At 55.3% G+C, this 15,749-nt stretch overlaps 1 protein-coding gene across 13 annotated transcripts in view; it reads left to right on the forward strand.

The window, feature by feature from the left end:
• Positions 1-15,749, forward strand: part of TSC1 (TSC complex subunit 1) — a 38,021-nt gene that overhangs the window by 13,736 nt on the left and 8,536 nt on the right. For 12 of the 13 annotated variants that reach the window (XR_004971103.1, XR_004971101.1, XR_004971102.1 and 9 more), the window contains 14 exons: positions 794-946; positions 2,962-3,106; positions 4,213-4,367; positions 4,658-4,731; positions 7,021-7,196; positions 8,220-8,332; positions 8,632-8,743; positions 9,003-9,121; positions 10,611-10,680; positions 11,023-11,127; positions 11,360-11,918; positions 13,356-13,399; positions 13,996-14,162; positions 14,916-15,098. Coding sequence is in view for 10 of the 13 variants with exons in the window: in XM_036329253.1 (XP_036185146.1) it covers positions 794-946; positions 2,962-3,106; positions 4,213-4,367; positions 4,658-4,731; positions 7,021-7,196; positions 8,220-8,332; positions 8,632-8,743; positions 9,003-9,121; positions 10,611-10,680; positions 11,023-11,127; positions 11,360-11,918; positions 13,356-13,399; positions 13,996-14,162; positions 14,916-15,098 (2,175 nt within the window). In the remaining 3 variants the exon portion in view is untranslated. The remainder of the gene's footprint in view (positions 1-793; positions 947-2,961; positions 3,107-4,212; positions 4,368-4,657; positions 4,732-7,020; positions 7,197-8,219; positions 8,333-8,631; positions 8,744-9,002; positions 9,122-10,610; positions 10,681-11,022; positions 11,128-11,359; positions 11,919-13,355; positions 13,400-13,995; positions 14,163-14,915; positions 15,099-15,749) is intronic. The other variant, XM_036329255.1, reaches the window with a different exon arrangement.

Here is a 15,749-nt window from a genome sequence, read left to right on the forward strand (position 1 = left end):
CCAGAGGCTTTTTAAGATCTTGCTGTTTAAAAAAATCCTGGAATCCCAATACTAGAATGGTACAGGGCCACTTCAGTGCATAAAGTGCCCCTGTTAAACCCGTGCTTTGAGTCGTGTTTTTCAGCTTCTAATTAATCTGGGGAAATCTTAAGTGCAAACTAACGGGACTGATGGACGAGTCCAGCTTCCCAGCGCTGGGAGGGCCCTCACGTTTTGCTTTGCTTTATGTTGGCTGGTGGTGGACAGCTGGCAGAGCACCGTGACGGCAGACTGGGGCATCTTGCGGTCATAGAGAATATGAAGACCGTGCCATCTTGTTCTTTCACTCTGGGCTGTTTTAACTTCCGCTCCTCCCTGATCTATATTTGGGGCCAAACCCGGCGGCCGGGCTCCTGTGGCAGTGAGTGAGCTTCCAGCAGGGCCCTCACAGCGTCAGCACCGCAGGCGGGGGCCTTGGTGATGATAAGAGGTGGCCTGTCTGTGCCTCAGAAGGAGAGCCTCCCTGCCTCCCCAGCAGACCTGTGTCATGGGACCCTTTTTCAGGAAGTGCAGGCTGTCCTCTCAGGCCAGATGGGACAGTGTTTTGTTTGCCAACACGGTTTAAATCTTGAACTTGACCTCTTTACCTGTGTGACCCTTGTTGTACATCTTGGGAAGCCTCGGGGGCCAGGGGTCCATCACGGTGGCCTTTGTGTGAGCCTCGTACATGCATCCGAGGGTCTCCCTTGGTTCCCTTGCCCCCCCGCCCCCCAGCTTTACTGAGATACGTTTCCCTGTTCTCTCACACTTCCAGCATCTCTTGGACAAAATGAATGAATATGTGGGCAAAGCCACCTCTCGGTTATCCACGCTCTCGTTACTGGGGCACGCCATCCGGCTGCAGCCGCCCTGGAAGCATAAGCTCTCTCAAGCACCTCTCTTGCCTTCTCTGCTAAAATGTCTCAAGGTACGACGTGTGTAAGAACGCGAGCGAAATGGCCTCGTGCGTGTCGTTTCTGAAATGTTGGGTTCCTTCCAGGAAGCGCGCTATTGTAAGCTGAGAGTTTGGAAACTCCAGGCGTTGGGGGTTTTCTCCGAGTGCAGAGTTGGGCTGAGTCGTTCTCAGGGCATCACTGATGTCCAGTAGCTTTTGCCCAAGCAGATACGGTGACGTTTCAGCAGGTTGGTTCTCTTTCCCAAGCCTCTCCGATGCCGTCCTTGGCGAGCCTTCCCTCAGGTGAAAATATGCCGGCTCGTCTTTGGGAACCCCGTTCCCAAGCGCCTTTTAGCTAACGGAGTGCGGGCTCGCAGGCCCGTCGCCATGGATACGTGGCTGCCACGCTCCCACCGGTGCTGCTGGCCGCTCTCTGCTCTGGCAGCGCCCGCAGTGTTCCTGCGCAGAGGGTCCCCCTAAAGAGAGCCTGATGGGTGGAGCGCGGCAGGGGCTCGCTGGGCCACGCAGGGCTCTCTGCTCATCTGTTCCAGTTCCTGGACTTGTTTCCGGCGGTGAAGTAGGAAACGTGGTTAATGTGAAGTGCTCGCTCCTCCCAGAGACATGATAGGAGCGGAGTGTTTATCGCGGGCTCGTCTGGCACAGCACCTGCAGAGGGGCTTGTGACTCTGCCAGTGGGGGGACTAGCGGCTTTAGGGTCCCTGAAGGTGGGTCCCAAGGAGTCACATTGACAGGGTGTCATAAAAACATGCATGTGGTATTGGGGAAAAATAGGAATAGTTTTACCAACTTACTAAATTTTTAAATCTTCACCCAAGGATGTTTGTATTGATTTTTAGAGAGAAAGGAAGAGAGATGGAGAGAGAGAGAAACATTGATTGGTTGCCTCTCGTACATGCCCTGTTGGAGCCCCAATAGGGTATTGAACCCGCAACCTAGGCATGTGCCCTGATCAAGAATCAAACACAGAACTTTTTGGTGTACGGGACGATGCTTCAACCCATCAGCCACCTGACCAGGGCAATAACTTAATTTTTTAAGCTGTTGGCTGATGAGGTTATAATCCAGTTTTGAGGTACCCTATTTAATTCAGAGTCCAAAACTACTCATCTTTTCCAAAAAGGTAAGCCTTGACAATTACTCTTTGGCTGTTACCCAAGCCTTCAGTTAGGATGTTGTATGATGAGGGTTCATCCTTTTTACCGGAACTCATACATTCTCCTAACAGCATTTTATACTCTTATCAGTAGATGGCTGCCATCACAAAAGGGACGGGCTTGATGTGAAAACTAAGAATATTTAAAACTTCCTTTCCAGACGGATAGATTCCTTTTTAAATAGGAATAGTGAGTGTCTTAGCCTCCACGGGAGTCTTGGTTACTATCTTGTTGCTTAAATCTGAATTCTAGTCACTTGGCAAACAGCCTTGATGTGGTCACGGGCCAGGTGCTCAGTACCCATTGGCAGCGGTGTCTTTATTAGCCCACAGTGAAGGACTCGCTGTGCGGCTTGTAGACAGGGTCAGAGGTCACCGTATCGCCTTTTATTTGCTGGTTTCTAAATACTGTGAAGGTGAGCCGTAAGGACTCCTGGTAGTGCTATGCTTATTTCTTCTTAAGTTATACTTTGTTGTGATCCTTTGAAAAAGTGTATGACTTGTCAATGTGGAGTGGTTTTTTCAATTGACTGTAAAAAGGTAAGCATTTTAGAATTTAGTTGCATGAACAAAAACAGCTGCGTTTCTCTGTTCTGTTAAAGAGTAGCCTCTCCTGCTTCCAGATCCTGCTCCCAAGTCCTCGGGCTTGAGGAGTGGGCATCGCCCACCAGGTTAAGCTCCTCTGGGATGGGGGTGCCTGGTTCCGGCACCAGCTCCTGCAGCCGGGCTGGCCCTCAGCAGCTCCTGTGGAGTCGGCTGTAGTGCTGTCCCTCCAAGCCCTGAGGGCCTTAGGGGTGGGGATGAGTCTGAGCGAAGCTCTCATTGGGCCCCGTGGCGTGCAGTCCTGCACCTGACAGGTGTTTCTTCTTCTCAGGTGGACACTGATGTCATCGTCCTCACGACCGGCGTCCTGGTGTTGATAACCATGCTGCCCATGATCCCCCAGGCAGGCAAGCAGCACCTCCACGACTTCTTTGACATCTTTGGCCGCCTTTCGTCGTGGTGCCTAAAGAAACCAGGTAAAGACTCCTGCGTACCTGCAGGGGGTGAGCGGTAAGGGAAGATGTGTCGACTTCTGTAGCTGGCGTGGGTGTTGTCACCAGCCAGACGAGGAAGTAGCTGGGGGTGTCCACTGCCGGCAGGACCAGATGCTGTGTGTTGCCTTTCTTCGTTGGCTTAAAGGGTTCCTCCTCTGAGAAGCAGAGTGGCAGGAGGTAAAGCTCCCTGCCTTTCGGTGACCCCTGCCGGAGCGGGACATTCTTGCCTCAGTGCGCTGGTCTGACAGGACACAGGCCCTGGCCCTGTTCCCGTGTGTGTGGGAGGAGGGAGGGCACTGCACGTCCCACCCGTGTTCTCGTTCCACATGCAGTGGACTTGGGAACCTCTGCAGGCAGCCCGCTGTCAGGGTGCCTCCAGCTGTGAGCACGAGGTGCACCCTGAGGATGAGCCCTGCGGCTCCGGCACAGCCCTGGGCCCAGGAGGGAGTCGCCTCAGGGGCAGGGTGGGCTGCTCGCTCAGGAGGCCTCTCTGTCCACGTGGGCTTGCGGCTCCCAGCGGCCCAGGCAGGGCTAGGTTAACTACGTTTTCCTCCTTCCACTCTCAGCTCTGGTAAAGCGAATGTCAGGACAGTAGCTGAGACTACTGCTGATTTTAAAAGGTTCTCACACATTTGGTCACAAATGTTTAAGCCTTGCTGGGCACCACGCGCAGTGCGAGGCACTGAGGACAGAGGCAGCAGGCGGTGCCGTTTTCAGGAAGCAGCTGAGCCGGGCGGGGGCAGGAGGATGAGCGGTGTTGGGGCAGCAACTGTCCCAAAGGCGGCTCGGTGTGGGGAGGCGCCTGGGGTCCCTTTGGAGGGATGACTGGAGAGGAGGCAGAGTTAGCTCAGTCAGACCTGAGGGTCGCTCCACGTGGAGGGCATGTATCCAGGGGCCATAGGGAGCCACCGATGGATTTTCAGGGGGGCTGGCGTGCTCACACTGCATTGTAGAAAGCCACTCTCACTCTCGGGGGGCAAAGGGGAGGGTCCGTGAGCAAGGAGTCAGGCGGCAGCTTCAGGCTCGTGTCTGCCGGGCCCACGTCAGCTTTGTGTCTGGCTGAGGCTCCTGGACACGCTCCTTTCCAGGCCACGTGGCGGAAATCTACCTGGTCCATCTCCACGCCAGCGTCTATGCCCTCTTCCATCGCCTCTACGGGATGTACCCTTGCAACTTCGTCTCCTTCCTCCGCTCCCACTACAGCATGAAGGAGAACCTGGAGACCTTTGAGGAAGTGGTCAAGGTAAAGGACAGCCGTGCAGCCAGGCGGCACGTACTCCTTTTGTATTAAACGCTGGAGGGGAATTCTGAAAAGATAACCCTTCCCCAGCCCTGAGCAACCGCGGGCTGCCCTCTGCCTTGATGGGCTTGCCTGTCATGCGCTGTGTGGCCCTGTGACGGGCGCTTCCCTTCACATGGTGTCCAAGCCCCCTCCCCCGCAGCGTGCATCAGTACTCGCTCTTCTTACTGTCAAATACTGTCCTGGTGCGTGGCGATAGTTAAGCCTTCCATTTGTCACCCGGACCCTTCCAGCCAATGATGGAGCATGTGCGGATTCACCCGGAACTGGTGACTGGATCCAAGGACCATGAACTGGACCCCCGGAGGTATGGAACCCCCTGGATAGTCCTCAGCTCTCTGGCGAGATTGCAGTGGGAAGGGGGGACATGCGCTTGAGAGGTCACTGGGGAGTATGGGTTCTTCTGCTTGTGGAGGCAGTACCTGGCTTCCGGTGCGTCTGAAACGCCCCGAGCAACAGGAAATGGAAATCCCACTCGGCAGTGCAGAGGCCGCTGCAGTGCCCTGGGGCGTGTGGCCGCAGCCAGGGGGCTGGGGAAGTCGGAGGGGGCGAGGCTGGGCCCCTGGGTCCTTCCTTCTGCTCCGCCAGGCGCTCCCTTCCTCCGTGGAGAAACAGCCTGCGCAGTTCCTGATTGGAGGATACAGGCATGCGGAGGGCCAGGACCAAAAGCGGGGAACGGGGTGGAACTCTGCTTCCCGAGCTATGAGAAGCTCCTCTCCCTCCACGCCTCTCCCCGCCGGCAGCCAGGCCTGTGCCCAGGCCGGTGATGCCAGTCCTCCGTCACCTTAAAGCAGCTCCCTGTGAGGCCTCCAGAGAGAAGCACAGGATGTGTGTGCAGCGCGCAGTAATAACATGAGCAGACTTGCAGGTCGGGGTCCTTCTCACTCAGCAGTTGGGAGGTGTGTCCGCTGCCCCTGCTCCCAGCGCTGCTGTGGACACGGCCTCTGGCCTCTCACCCTCTGTGTCGGTGGGTGTTCTCGGGCCTGTGGAGTCTTTGCTTTGTTTTCTGGGATTTCCTAGTGCTGTCCCTTGGTGAGTCTGTTCTCATTGTTCGGTCTGGGAGCTCTGTAGGTTCTAGGAAACGCTCTATTTATGCGTGATTTCCTTGCCTCCATCGTCTCTGTCTTTTCCTACGACTCCTGGCATTGAAATCGGGACCCCAACACGGTTCTCTGCTCTTTCCCACTCGCCTGTTTCTGCTCTGCCGTCTTGTTTTATTCCCTGAAGACGTCCTAGCGTTGGTTTTTAATCCTTCTGTTGGAGCCTTTGCTCCCACCATGTTCTTGATGCCTGAGGGCTGTTTCCGTTCCTTGAATGCCCTTTTTTATAGTGGCCTGTTTTTGTTTTTTAATTTTTAAAGTAATTCTTTATTGTTGAATGTATTACATATATCCCCCTTTTCCCCCATTGGCCCTCTCCAGCGTCCTCCCTCCCCCCCGTTTTTGTTTTTGGATGTAATCTCTCATGTCTGTGAGAATGTGGCGAGTTGGGTTTTAGGAGGTTGTACAATTGGATGTGTGTGTTCAGCCTCCTGGGTCAACTTATAGAGCCTCCCTCACCTCGATAGGCAGGGGTTATCTGGCTTTTGAAGAAAGCTCTAACTCAGAAGGTAAGACACCAAGGTGAAGAGGAGCTAGAAGCAGTGAGCAGACAGAAGCAGCAGGAAATGTCAGTAGTGGCCATGAGGAAGGGAACAGTCCCACTAAAGAAAGACGCCTCAAAAAGGAAAACTGAAATCCAGAATACACATGCAGTGACAGCGGGAAGGTAAAGCCGCGCTCTCCCAGGGAGCAGTCAGAGGGCGGAGAGGCGCAGCCGGGAGGAGGATGGGAAACAGACCGTCCGTCCAGGAGCCCAGCGGCCAGACGGAGCTTTAGACAGAGGGACAGCTTGGTGGGGGACAAACTGCGGAAGAAATGCTAGAAGAAAATTTCCCACTGCGGACCTGCTGACAGGGTCACAGTCTTTCCCCTGCAGAGTCTCTGGCTGGACTTGGGGTTGCTTCCTCCCTTCTTCCCACCGCGGGCTGTGCTGTGCTGAGCGCGGTGTACTTCGCCACGTGTGTCTCTTTCCCTGGGCCGTGCTCTTAGCAGAACTGTGGCTCCCAGATCAGCACCCTTGCACGTCTTTACATTTCCTTGTGGGCTTTCGCTAGGGTTGAGACTTTCTGCGCCATGTTTGCGCGGAGGATGGTTTAGAACCCCAACGCTTTGATAAGTGGCCTTAAGTCATGCTCAGCTACCTGGCAGTCTCCAGGCCCCCCTGACCTTTGATTACCTTCGTTCCGAAGGAGATTTTCCCTGGAGACTGCTCTGCGTAGTTTGTGTTGTGTTTTGAGGCCAGGCCTAGTCTTTTGTTGATGAAATTTTTCTTTCAGTTTAGTGCCTGGTAAATTGATATAACCACTTTCAATGGGGAGGATATCGGTTTGTGAAATGAACGCCTAATTTCTGATCAGTACTTCTTGGGTTGGTGTGTTTCTGCCTTGTTCTTTGCTAATCACGGGTCAGTGGCTGGCTGGAGTTAGCGCTCTTATGTATTTGATTAATTAAATGGATTACAGCTTGCATTTCTTGACTTTCTTTGCCTTTTACAGGTGGAAGAAGTTAGAAACCCATGATGTTGTAATCGAGTGTGCCAAAATCTCTCTGGACCCTACAGAAGCCTCGTATGAAGATGGCTATTCTGTATCTCACCAAAACTCAGCCCGCCTTCCCCCTCGTTCAGCTGACGTCACCGCAAGCCCTTACGTGGACACACAGAATAGCTTTGGTAGGAGGGACTCTGGCACTTCTCTGCCTCCCACTTTGGCCCTAGAAAGCATTGTTGATTTTTGTTGACTTTATTTTTTTTTCCTAGAACAGTGATGGCGAGCCTATGACACGCATGTCAGAGGTGACACACGAACTCATTTTTTTGGTTGATTTTTCTTTGTTAAATGGCATTTAAATATATAAAATAAATATCAAAAATATAAGTCTAAAATTTCTATATGCGACACGGCACCAGAGTTAAGTTAGGGTTTTTCAAAATGCTGACACACCGAGCTCACAAGGTTCGCCATCACTGTCCTAGAAGACGACTTAGGTCAGCTCCTAGGAGCAGTTTCCCAAATATTAAAACTTAGAATTTGCCTCCATTTCTGCTGATTAATTCCTCCTTCAAGTGTAATTTAGGCCCATGTCCTTGGTCTCCTGCCTGATCATGTGCCAGCAGACTTGCTGTGTCTGCGATGCTTAACAAGGAAAATGGGTTTAAGTATGTGACTTCTAGGCTCCTGTGCATAAGGGAGTCTTCCTGCTTCTCTGACACTGGTGAGGCCCTCTGGGCCGCAGCACTGACGTGTGCCCGAGTGCACGGTATGAAACTGGGTTGCTGCAGAGTCCAGGTTGCTCAGCAGGCAGCCCACCGAGGCACCGTCCGGCCTCGCCTTCTCAGGTTTCCTGCAGGCCCTCCTGCACTCATTCCCAAAGAGCACTGTGGGGTGTTCCTTGCCCCCCAGGATTTCTGGGCCCTCAGGTTCTCTTTAAATGCAGAGAACTGAATATCAGGAGTTGAGAAGACATATTTTTTAAACAAATTCAATTTGAGAGAGAGACACCGATGCATCATCCCACTATCCATGCATTCATTGGTTGCTGCTTGTATGTGCCCTGACTGGGGACCAACCCCCGTTGGTGGACACAACGGTGCTCCAACCAGCTGAGCCACCCAGCGAGGGCGAGGTGACCAAAGCGCTTTGTCAGGATAACAGGCCACACACCGAGGCGGTGCGCTCTTTGCCTTTCGTTGCAGGGAGCGTGACTTCCACCCCTCACTCCGTGTCCCGGCCGATGTCCAGCACGCCAGGGCAGCTACCTCCGCCTCTGAGTTCCCCTGCGCCGCGGCTGTCAGCTGAGGCCCCGCAAGTACGTCCCAGAGCGCACCTGCTGCTTCTCCGCGCGCTGCTGGCGCTGGCCACTGGCATCGGGCTTTCGCCTGTGGTCTGGGAAAATCTCACTGCTCATTTCAGAGTTATTTTTAAGGATGGGTTACATTAGCAAAACCCACTTGGGTTTCTCTTAGAGTCTAGACTTACAAATGCAACGTGTCCCTTGCTAGCGCTTTAATGAGGTGCCTCTTTCTAGTTTGAAGAGGCCACCGCCCAGGGGCGTACACGTTGGGCGAGTGGTCCTTGCTCATCCCGACATGCTTACTGACTTCCCAGGCTACTCTCTGGAGCCCATCTCTCATGTGCGGCATGGCCACGCCTCCCACCTCTCCTGGAAACGTGCCGCCTGACTGCCCCCAGCCCTGCAGTAAAGCCTTCGGCGCCCTTGGTATGTCCGCCTCGGTGGGTTTGGTGGGGGTGGGCCTGCCCTTTATGGCCAGGAGCAGCCTCAGGTCTGACGGTGTTTGGGGACTGGCAGCAGTGAACCTCGGGGGCTTCCGGAACATGTGGAGGGAACCTAACACGAGACTGGCCTGGAGCCCCACAGTGAGCGCCAGCAGCTTTCCTCACTGGGACAGGCCGCCCGGAACGTGGCAGCTCAGCAGCCGGGCCCAGTGACTGTGCGTTCTGCCCTTGTCTCTGAGCAGGTGGAAAAGGAACTCCCTCGGGAACCCCGGCGACCTCTCCTCCGCCCGCCCCGCTCTGCCACTCGGATGACTGCGTGCACGTCCCACTCCCCCCGCCCACCGCCGCACCCCCCCGGAAGGTATGCTCGGTTCGCCCTCTCCCCAGCACTGTGGCCGCCTGCTCACTCACTCTGTGAAGCCTGTCATGCCAGATAGAGGTCCCCCCTGAAGTGTGGTGGCTTTAAACAGACAGCTGACAGGGAGCAGCCAGCAGCTCTCCAAGCGGGGCAGCTGACTCGGCCTGGAGCCTTTCCTGGAACCCGTGGGGTCAGAGGTGCTGGCGCAGTGACACTGAGCTGTCCTTTGCCCCTTGACTGCGTGGAACTCCTGCTGTAGGAAACGGTGGTGAGCGCCTGGCCCCTCAGTGTGAAGGGCCCACCTGTCCTGGCAGGCATTACAGTTTCTTCCTGGACTGGTTTCTCTGTTTAAAAGAAAAGAAAAACAAGCAAAAAAACTAACTTAAGAATATTCTGTGGGAAGCAGTGAAAGTCGTTAGTTTATCAAATCCTGGCCTTTGGGAACATGATTGTGTAACTCTCCGTGGCGGCAGAGGACGTGCACGTGCGCACTGCTCACACCAGGTGGCGTGACCTCCGGCTCCTGCGAGGTCAGGCCGAGCTGACCAGCCGCCTTTCTCCCGAAGCTCTGGTTTTATGGAAGAGCTGGCTGGCGCTGGCTTCAGACCTGAGTGTGGCCGGCAGTTAGTTTGTTAAGTGATGCACTGAGCCTGTCTCTTCAAGATAAACAACTGGCAGCACTTGTTGCCAATGATAAAATTCAGCTCTCAGGTGAAATTGGAATATTAAAACACTGGCACGCGCCCCCACAAGCTGGATAGCGTCCCCTAGTCTCTCAGGTGAGATTGAAGGTCTCGGGAAGCTTGGTTAGTCCTTCGCGTTGTCAGCATTGAATAGTGAATCGTTTCAACATGACTCGGTGAGCCAGTCTCTGCCAAATGCCCAGAGAACGATGCTACAGCCTCATGCGTGGTGAAGGCGCTTTTGTGCACATGCCAGGCACGCGGTGGGTAACGCACATGGAGCGTGAATGGCCATGGCTTCAGGTTTCACACCGTAGATAACCCTAAGAAGTAACCCTTGTCAGGTGTGGCTGCGACATCAAGGATGTGACCGCTGTCTGTTAACATCGTTTACTTCTCACCACTGCTTGTCCGGAGTCCCAGCGTTTTCCTCACATGTTTAGCCAGAACCGTAGGCAGCAGCCGGAAGGCAGAGGCGGCGGGAGCGCCCAGCTGCTTCCCTGCAGGGATCCGAGCAGCTGCAGGAATGGACAGCAGCTCTGCTAGCCTCACCCGTTCCTTCTTGTTTTAAGTGAATTAATGAATATTCTTAAAACTTCCCTTTTAATTTCTAATCCAGTAACTTTCAGGAGATATAACCACGCAGTAAACAAAAGGTCCTGGGATTCGCAACAGTTTTTAAGAACATCCAGGCGTCCGAGACGAAACAGTTTGCTAATCTGACAGCGCAGATACTTGGGGTGTTTCTCTTACGTCCGGGGACGGGTGCTCAGCCTCGCCGAGTGATGTAAACGTGCCCATCTTTTCAGGAGGAGAGAACAGATCCGGCCCGGCCCTGCCTGCACAGACAGCACCATCTTCCCAACGACCGCGGTCTAGGTACCGTCTCCTCTTGTTGGGTTCCGTGTGGGAACGGGACATTCTGGAACGCTGCAAACCACTGAGCCTAGAGACACCAAAGCCAACCTGACAGTAACGCACAGCATGCGGAGCTGCCAGCCTGTGGTTCTGCCTGTTCTCTGAGCGTTAGGGACAGAGGCTTCCTTCCTGTGGGGCTGGTGTTGGGCCCCGTCAGTGAGATGTGGCAGTGCTGGAGCTCTGCCGCCCCGAGAGCCTCCCAGCCTGTCCGTCCAGCAGGAGTTCCGGCACCTCCGTGACGGGAAGCGTTTCGGTTCCAGTGGTTTCCCGCGCGTTTCTCTGACTCAGGCTGTCTGTTTCTAGAAGAACTTCCTGGCGGCAAAGGTGCTGTCACTCTCAGTGACCTTCCAGGGTTCTTGGGCGGCCTGGCCTCCGAAGAAGACAGCATCGAGAAGGACAACGAAGAAGGTAACGTCCGGGCGCCGGGGCCTGGGGAGGGGCCAGAGGCTAAAACGCTGAACCGGTCTTGTGCGCCGGGCTGGCTTGGTGCTTCTTCTCTTGGGGAGAAAAGATGGGAGGTGAACTCGGGGTCCAGTGCCAGGTAAAGGGATGCCGCTCTCTATTGCCCTCTGGTGGCACTGCCTGGCCCTCCCCAGGGGGCCTGCTCATGGGGTGTCTCTGTCTCCCTCCCTCCCCTCAGCGGCAATTTATAAGGAACTTTCTGAGATCACCACGGCCGACACCGAGCCCCTGGTTCCTCGAGGAGGCTTTGACTCTCCCTTCTACCAGGACAGTCTCCTGGGCTGTCCGAGGAAGACCCCGTCAGCCACCACCAGCGCTCAGGGCGCCAGTGTGCACCCCGAGCCTCTCAACGCGTCCCTGGACAAGCTTGGGCCTGACACACCGAAGCAAGCCTTTACCCCCATTGAGCTGCCCGGCGGGGGCCGCGACCAGAGCCCTGCCGGGAGCGGGGAGCACCAGACGCCTCTGGAGACCAGGATCCTCACGCCCAGCCCCTTCAGAGTTCCGTCTCAGCGGGGCGCGGGCTTTGGGAGCGGGCAGCCTCCTCCCTACGACCATCTTTTTGAGGTGGCACTGCCCAAGACTGCCCATCATTTCATCAGCAAGAAGACCAAGGAGCTCGTGAAGAAAATGCCAGGGAACGCAGAGGAAGCCTGTGCGCCCTCTGCCTCCCCGCTGGAGGTGCTGGACAGGCTGATCCAGCAGGGCGCCGACGCGCATGGCAAGGAGCTGAGCAGGTGAGGCGCTGCGGGTTCCATCCTCCGCAGGGTCTCTCCCGTGTGACATCAGGGCGTGAGAGGGCGCAGGCTGTGTGCTCCGGCTGCTGCTGCCGCCTTTGCGTGCACAGGGCTGTGTGTCCTCCAGATGCGCACACTGACCTGGATCATCCCATTTTAACACGAGTTTTCCTACCTCGACGTAGGCCGTCTGTGCCCTGCGCTCTGAGGACGCTCAGCGGCTTCCACGCGGCTCTCAGCAGTGCAGGGGAGGCTCTGGCATTTCAGAAGCAGGAGTGTGTGTCACAGGGCCCTCTGCTGGCCGCAGGTGTTCTGCTTGCTGACAGCTCACTGGGTGGGAGATCAATCAGCAGCCTTTCCATGCAAGTTCAGGGCCCCTCCCCCGGGAAGGCACATGGGGTTTCTTAGAGATCTTCTGAGACACTCTTCAGCCCTTCTTTTATTTATTATTTTTCTCTTTTTTCTTCAACCTTTCTCTTTATTACCCTTTTCAAAGGATGTTCAAGGACGGCGTGAGGGAAGTTTGAATTCTCGGTCATTTCTCAGCAGGTTCTTGGGGAATGTTACTTTTCCTTTTCCTTCTGTACAGTAACCTAGCGCAGGATTTCCCAGAGATTGTAATATTTAAGATCTCTCTTTCTTCTTTTTTAAGATTGAGTTTGGAGAGGGAGGAAGAGAGAAGCATTGATGTGAGAGAGAAACATCAGTTGCTCCCAGTCTCGCCCTGATCGGGAATTGAACCTGCTGCCTTCTGGTGTACAGGACAGCCCACTGAGGTGGTGCTCTAACCAACTGAGCCACACCAGCCAGGGCTAAGATTCCACCACCCCCCCCTTTTTTTTTTCTAAAATATATTTTTCTGTTGATTTCAGAGAGGAAGGGAGAGGGAGAGAGAGTTAGAAACATCAGTGATGAGAATCATGGATCAGCTGCCTCCTGCACACCCCACACTGGGGATTGAGCCTACAACCTGGGCATGTGCCCTGACTGGGAATTGAACTGTGACCTCCTGGTTCATAGGTGGACACTCAACCACTGAGCCACGCTGGCCGGGCTAAGATCCATTTTTTAATGACATTCAGTGTAATAGGCCCAGGTATATTACCTACTTTTTCCTTAAACTTGGGGGACAGGCGTGTCTCAACCCAGAGCTGCTCCCCATGTATTTCAGTAGAGGATTGAAAACAGGCAGCTCGCAGTGTGTTTGGTTACCAGTCACCTTGAAAGCTGAGCAAAACTCCCGGCCACAGAGTGAGCTCGGCACGGGCCTCTCCCGTGGCCCTCAGCCCGCGGCCCTCCCTTGAGTGGGCTGTGAGGCTCCTGGGCTGCCTCCCCGGGGACTGGGAGCTGAAGGCTTTCTTGGGCACAAGGAGGGACCTGGCCTGGCTGCCGGTACATAAGCTCGCTAACTTTGTGATTCAAAACCTTTCTTCCCAGGTTGTCTTTACCCAGCAAGTCTGTCGACTGGACCCACTTCGGAGGTAAAGTTGTAACTTTAACTCCAGATCCAGCCCACATGGGCCTGCCCGCCCGCCCGCCTTTTGCCTTTTCTGTCCCCGAGGGAGGTGCTTTACAGGAAGGAGAGCCCCCCTTCGCTGCTGTTCCAGCCCCTTGACTCTGTGCTTGCTAAAGAGTGTCCCAGGTGTCGTAAAGTCAGCATTTCCTGGTTTTGAAAAGTGGCAAGGACCATGTACTTCGCAGTAGAATTGCAAAAAGTGCAGCTCTCTCGCCCGGCCTCGGCTTCCCTGGGCTAAGCCCCAAGTGCAGGAGGTGGTCCAGGGAGTTTGGGGAAAGGTACCAGGGAAGGAAGAAAAGGAGGCTCAGAGGTGTACACATGTGGCTCCCGTTTGGAGAAAAAGAGAGAACGCTGTCAGCGCCACCACAGTGTGCCCTTAGCGAGGACGCGGTGGCAGTCCGGCCTCACCTCCTGAGTGCCGGCTAGGCGCCCGTGCTCAGTGCCCGTGGGCGGCAGCCTCTTTCTTAAAGAATTGTTTCTTGAGCTAAGAGACCCTGGGTGGGGCTTGATTGAACACCACGTAAAAGGCATCTCTGCCACCCCCCTCTGCTTTAAAATCAGGCTCTCCTCCCTCAGATGAGATCCGCACCCTCCGTAACCAGTTGCTTTTACTGCACAACCAGTTGCTCTATGAGCGCTTTAAGAGGCAGCAGCACGCCGTCCGGAACAGGCGGCTCCTCCGCAGGGTGATCAGGGCGGCCGCTCTGGAGGAGCACAACGCGGCCATGGTGAGCGCGGAGGGGTGGGCGGCCGTGGTGAGTGCGGAGGGGTGGGCGGCGGTGAGCGCGGAGGGGTGGGCGGCGGCGGTGAGCGCGGAGGGGTGGGTGCTGAGGGGTGGGCGGCAGGCTTGGCCCTTCGCTGCCGTGGCCGGTAGGAGCAGCCCCTGAGCCATGTCAGTTCCCGCCCTTGCTCTGCTCCCTGGTGTGACTGGGGCGGCCGCCTCGTCTCTGAGGTTCACCCAGGAGTGGCTGCATCTCTGGGCTTCCTTGCAGCTCTTGGAAGCCGTGGGGACACCTGAATTTTTTGTTTATTCGTGATTGGCTCTGATGATAACGGGGTCAAAAGATTGTTTTGTTTCTCCAAATGTGAAAGCAGCTCTCCTGAAGCTCTTTTATGGCCCCAGACGTGTGGCACAGTAGTGCAGCCAGTTAGACCTGGAGACTGGCCGTGGCTCTGCCACTTAGAAAGTAGGTGAGCCTGCGGCAACCGCCGGGTGGCGTGTAACTGAGAGCGGTGCCCGCTTGCTGAGTGCTGGCCAGGGCGAGCGTCCGTGATGTGCATCCCTTCGGTGACCTGATGGGAAATGTGGGAGCCCTTGAGCTAGAGCCCAGCCAGACAGAGCGAGCTGTCAGGGTCTGGACCTGTAGTATGTATGGTTAAAGGGCAGCTAAGACTTTAGATGAAATGTTTGCATTTGAACTTGAGCATCACCGCCCATGTTGGAAGGCAGCTAAAATGATGACATCTTTGGTCTCTGCTAGAAAGACCAGCTGAAGTTACAAGAGAAAGACATCCAGATATGGAAGGTCAGTCTGCAGAAGGAGCAGGCCAGGTACAGCCAGCTCCAGGAGCAGCGGGACACGGTGGTCGCCCAGCTGCACAGCCAGATCAGGCAGCTGCAGCACGACCGGGAGGAATTCTACAACCAGAGCCAGGAGCTGCAGGTGCGCCGCCGCGCAGGCGTCCCCGAGGGGCGCACACACCCACACCGTGTGCTGCTCAGCACAGGCGAGCCCTTCCCCGACACGGTGGCTGGTGCAGGTCCATTTGACTTAGGGAGAGGCCCAGCGCCCTCAGTGTCAGTCATTTGTCCTGGCTCCGCAGCCAGACAGAGAAGTTCTGCTTCTCAGGTAGATCTAAAGAACTTAGTGCTACTTGCCTGACAGCTTAGGAGCTGTTTAAAATAATATACATGAATCTAAGAAAGTTTAAGTTCCTTTTTCAATGGCACAGCCACTGGCCAATGCTGTGTGTGCGCCCTTGGGCACCGCACAGAGGTGCAGGCCTGGGTCACCGCAGGTCCCGTTTCTTACTGGGTTTTGCCTGGTGATCTGATCACATTGACCACCTGACACACAGCTTTGCAAAGAGAGGTCCTCATCCCCGGCAGGGACACCCCTCACTGACACTGAAGGCCCTCCAGCCGGTAGTGCGCGTGGTGGCCAGCAGGTGTCACTGTGTTTCCCTCCCGCCCCGATCAGGGGCCTTTGCCTCGGGGTCTGAGGCCTTTGTTACACAAATCAGGAACTCGCCATAGCTTACTTTTTAAAACAAAGACTTATTTCCTGATGCGCCACTGAGGGAGGGGGGCCTGG

Source organism: Myotis myotis, unplaced genomic scaffold (assembly GCF_014108235.1).
Source record: "Myotis myotis isolate mMyoMyo1 unplaced genomic scaffold, mMyoMyo1.p scaffold_m19_p_12, whole genome shotgun sequence".
In the NCBI taxonomy this organism is placed as follows: domain Eukaryota; kingdom Metazoa; phylum Chordata; class Mammalia; order Chiroptera; family Vespertilionidae; genus Myotis; species Myotis myotis.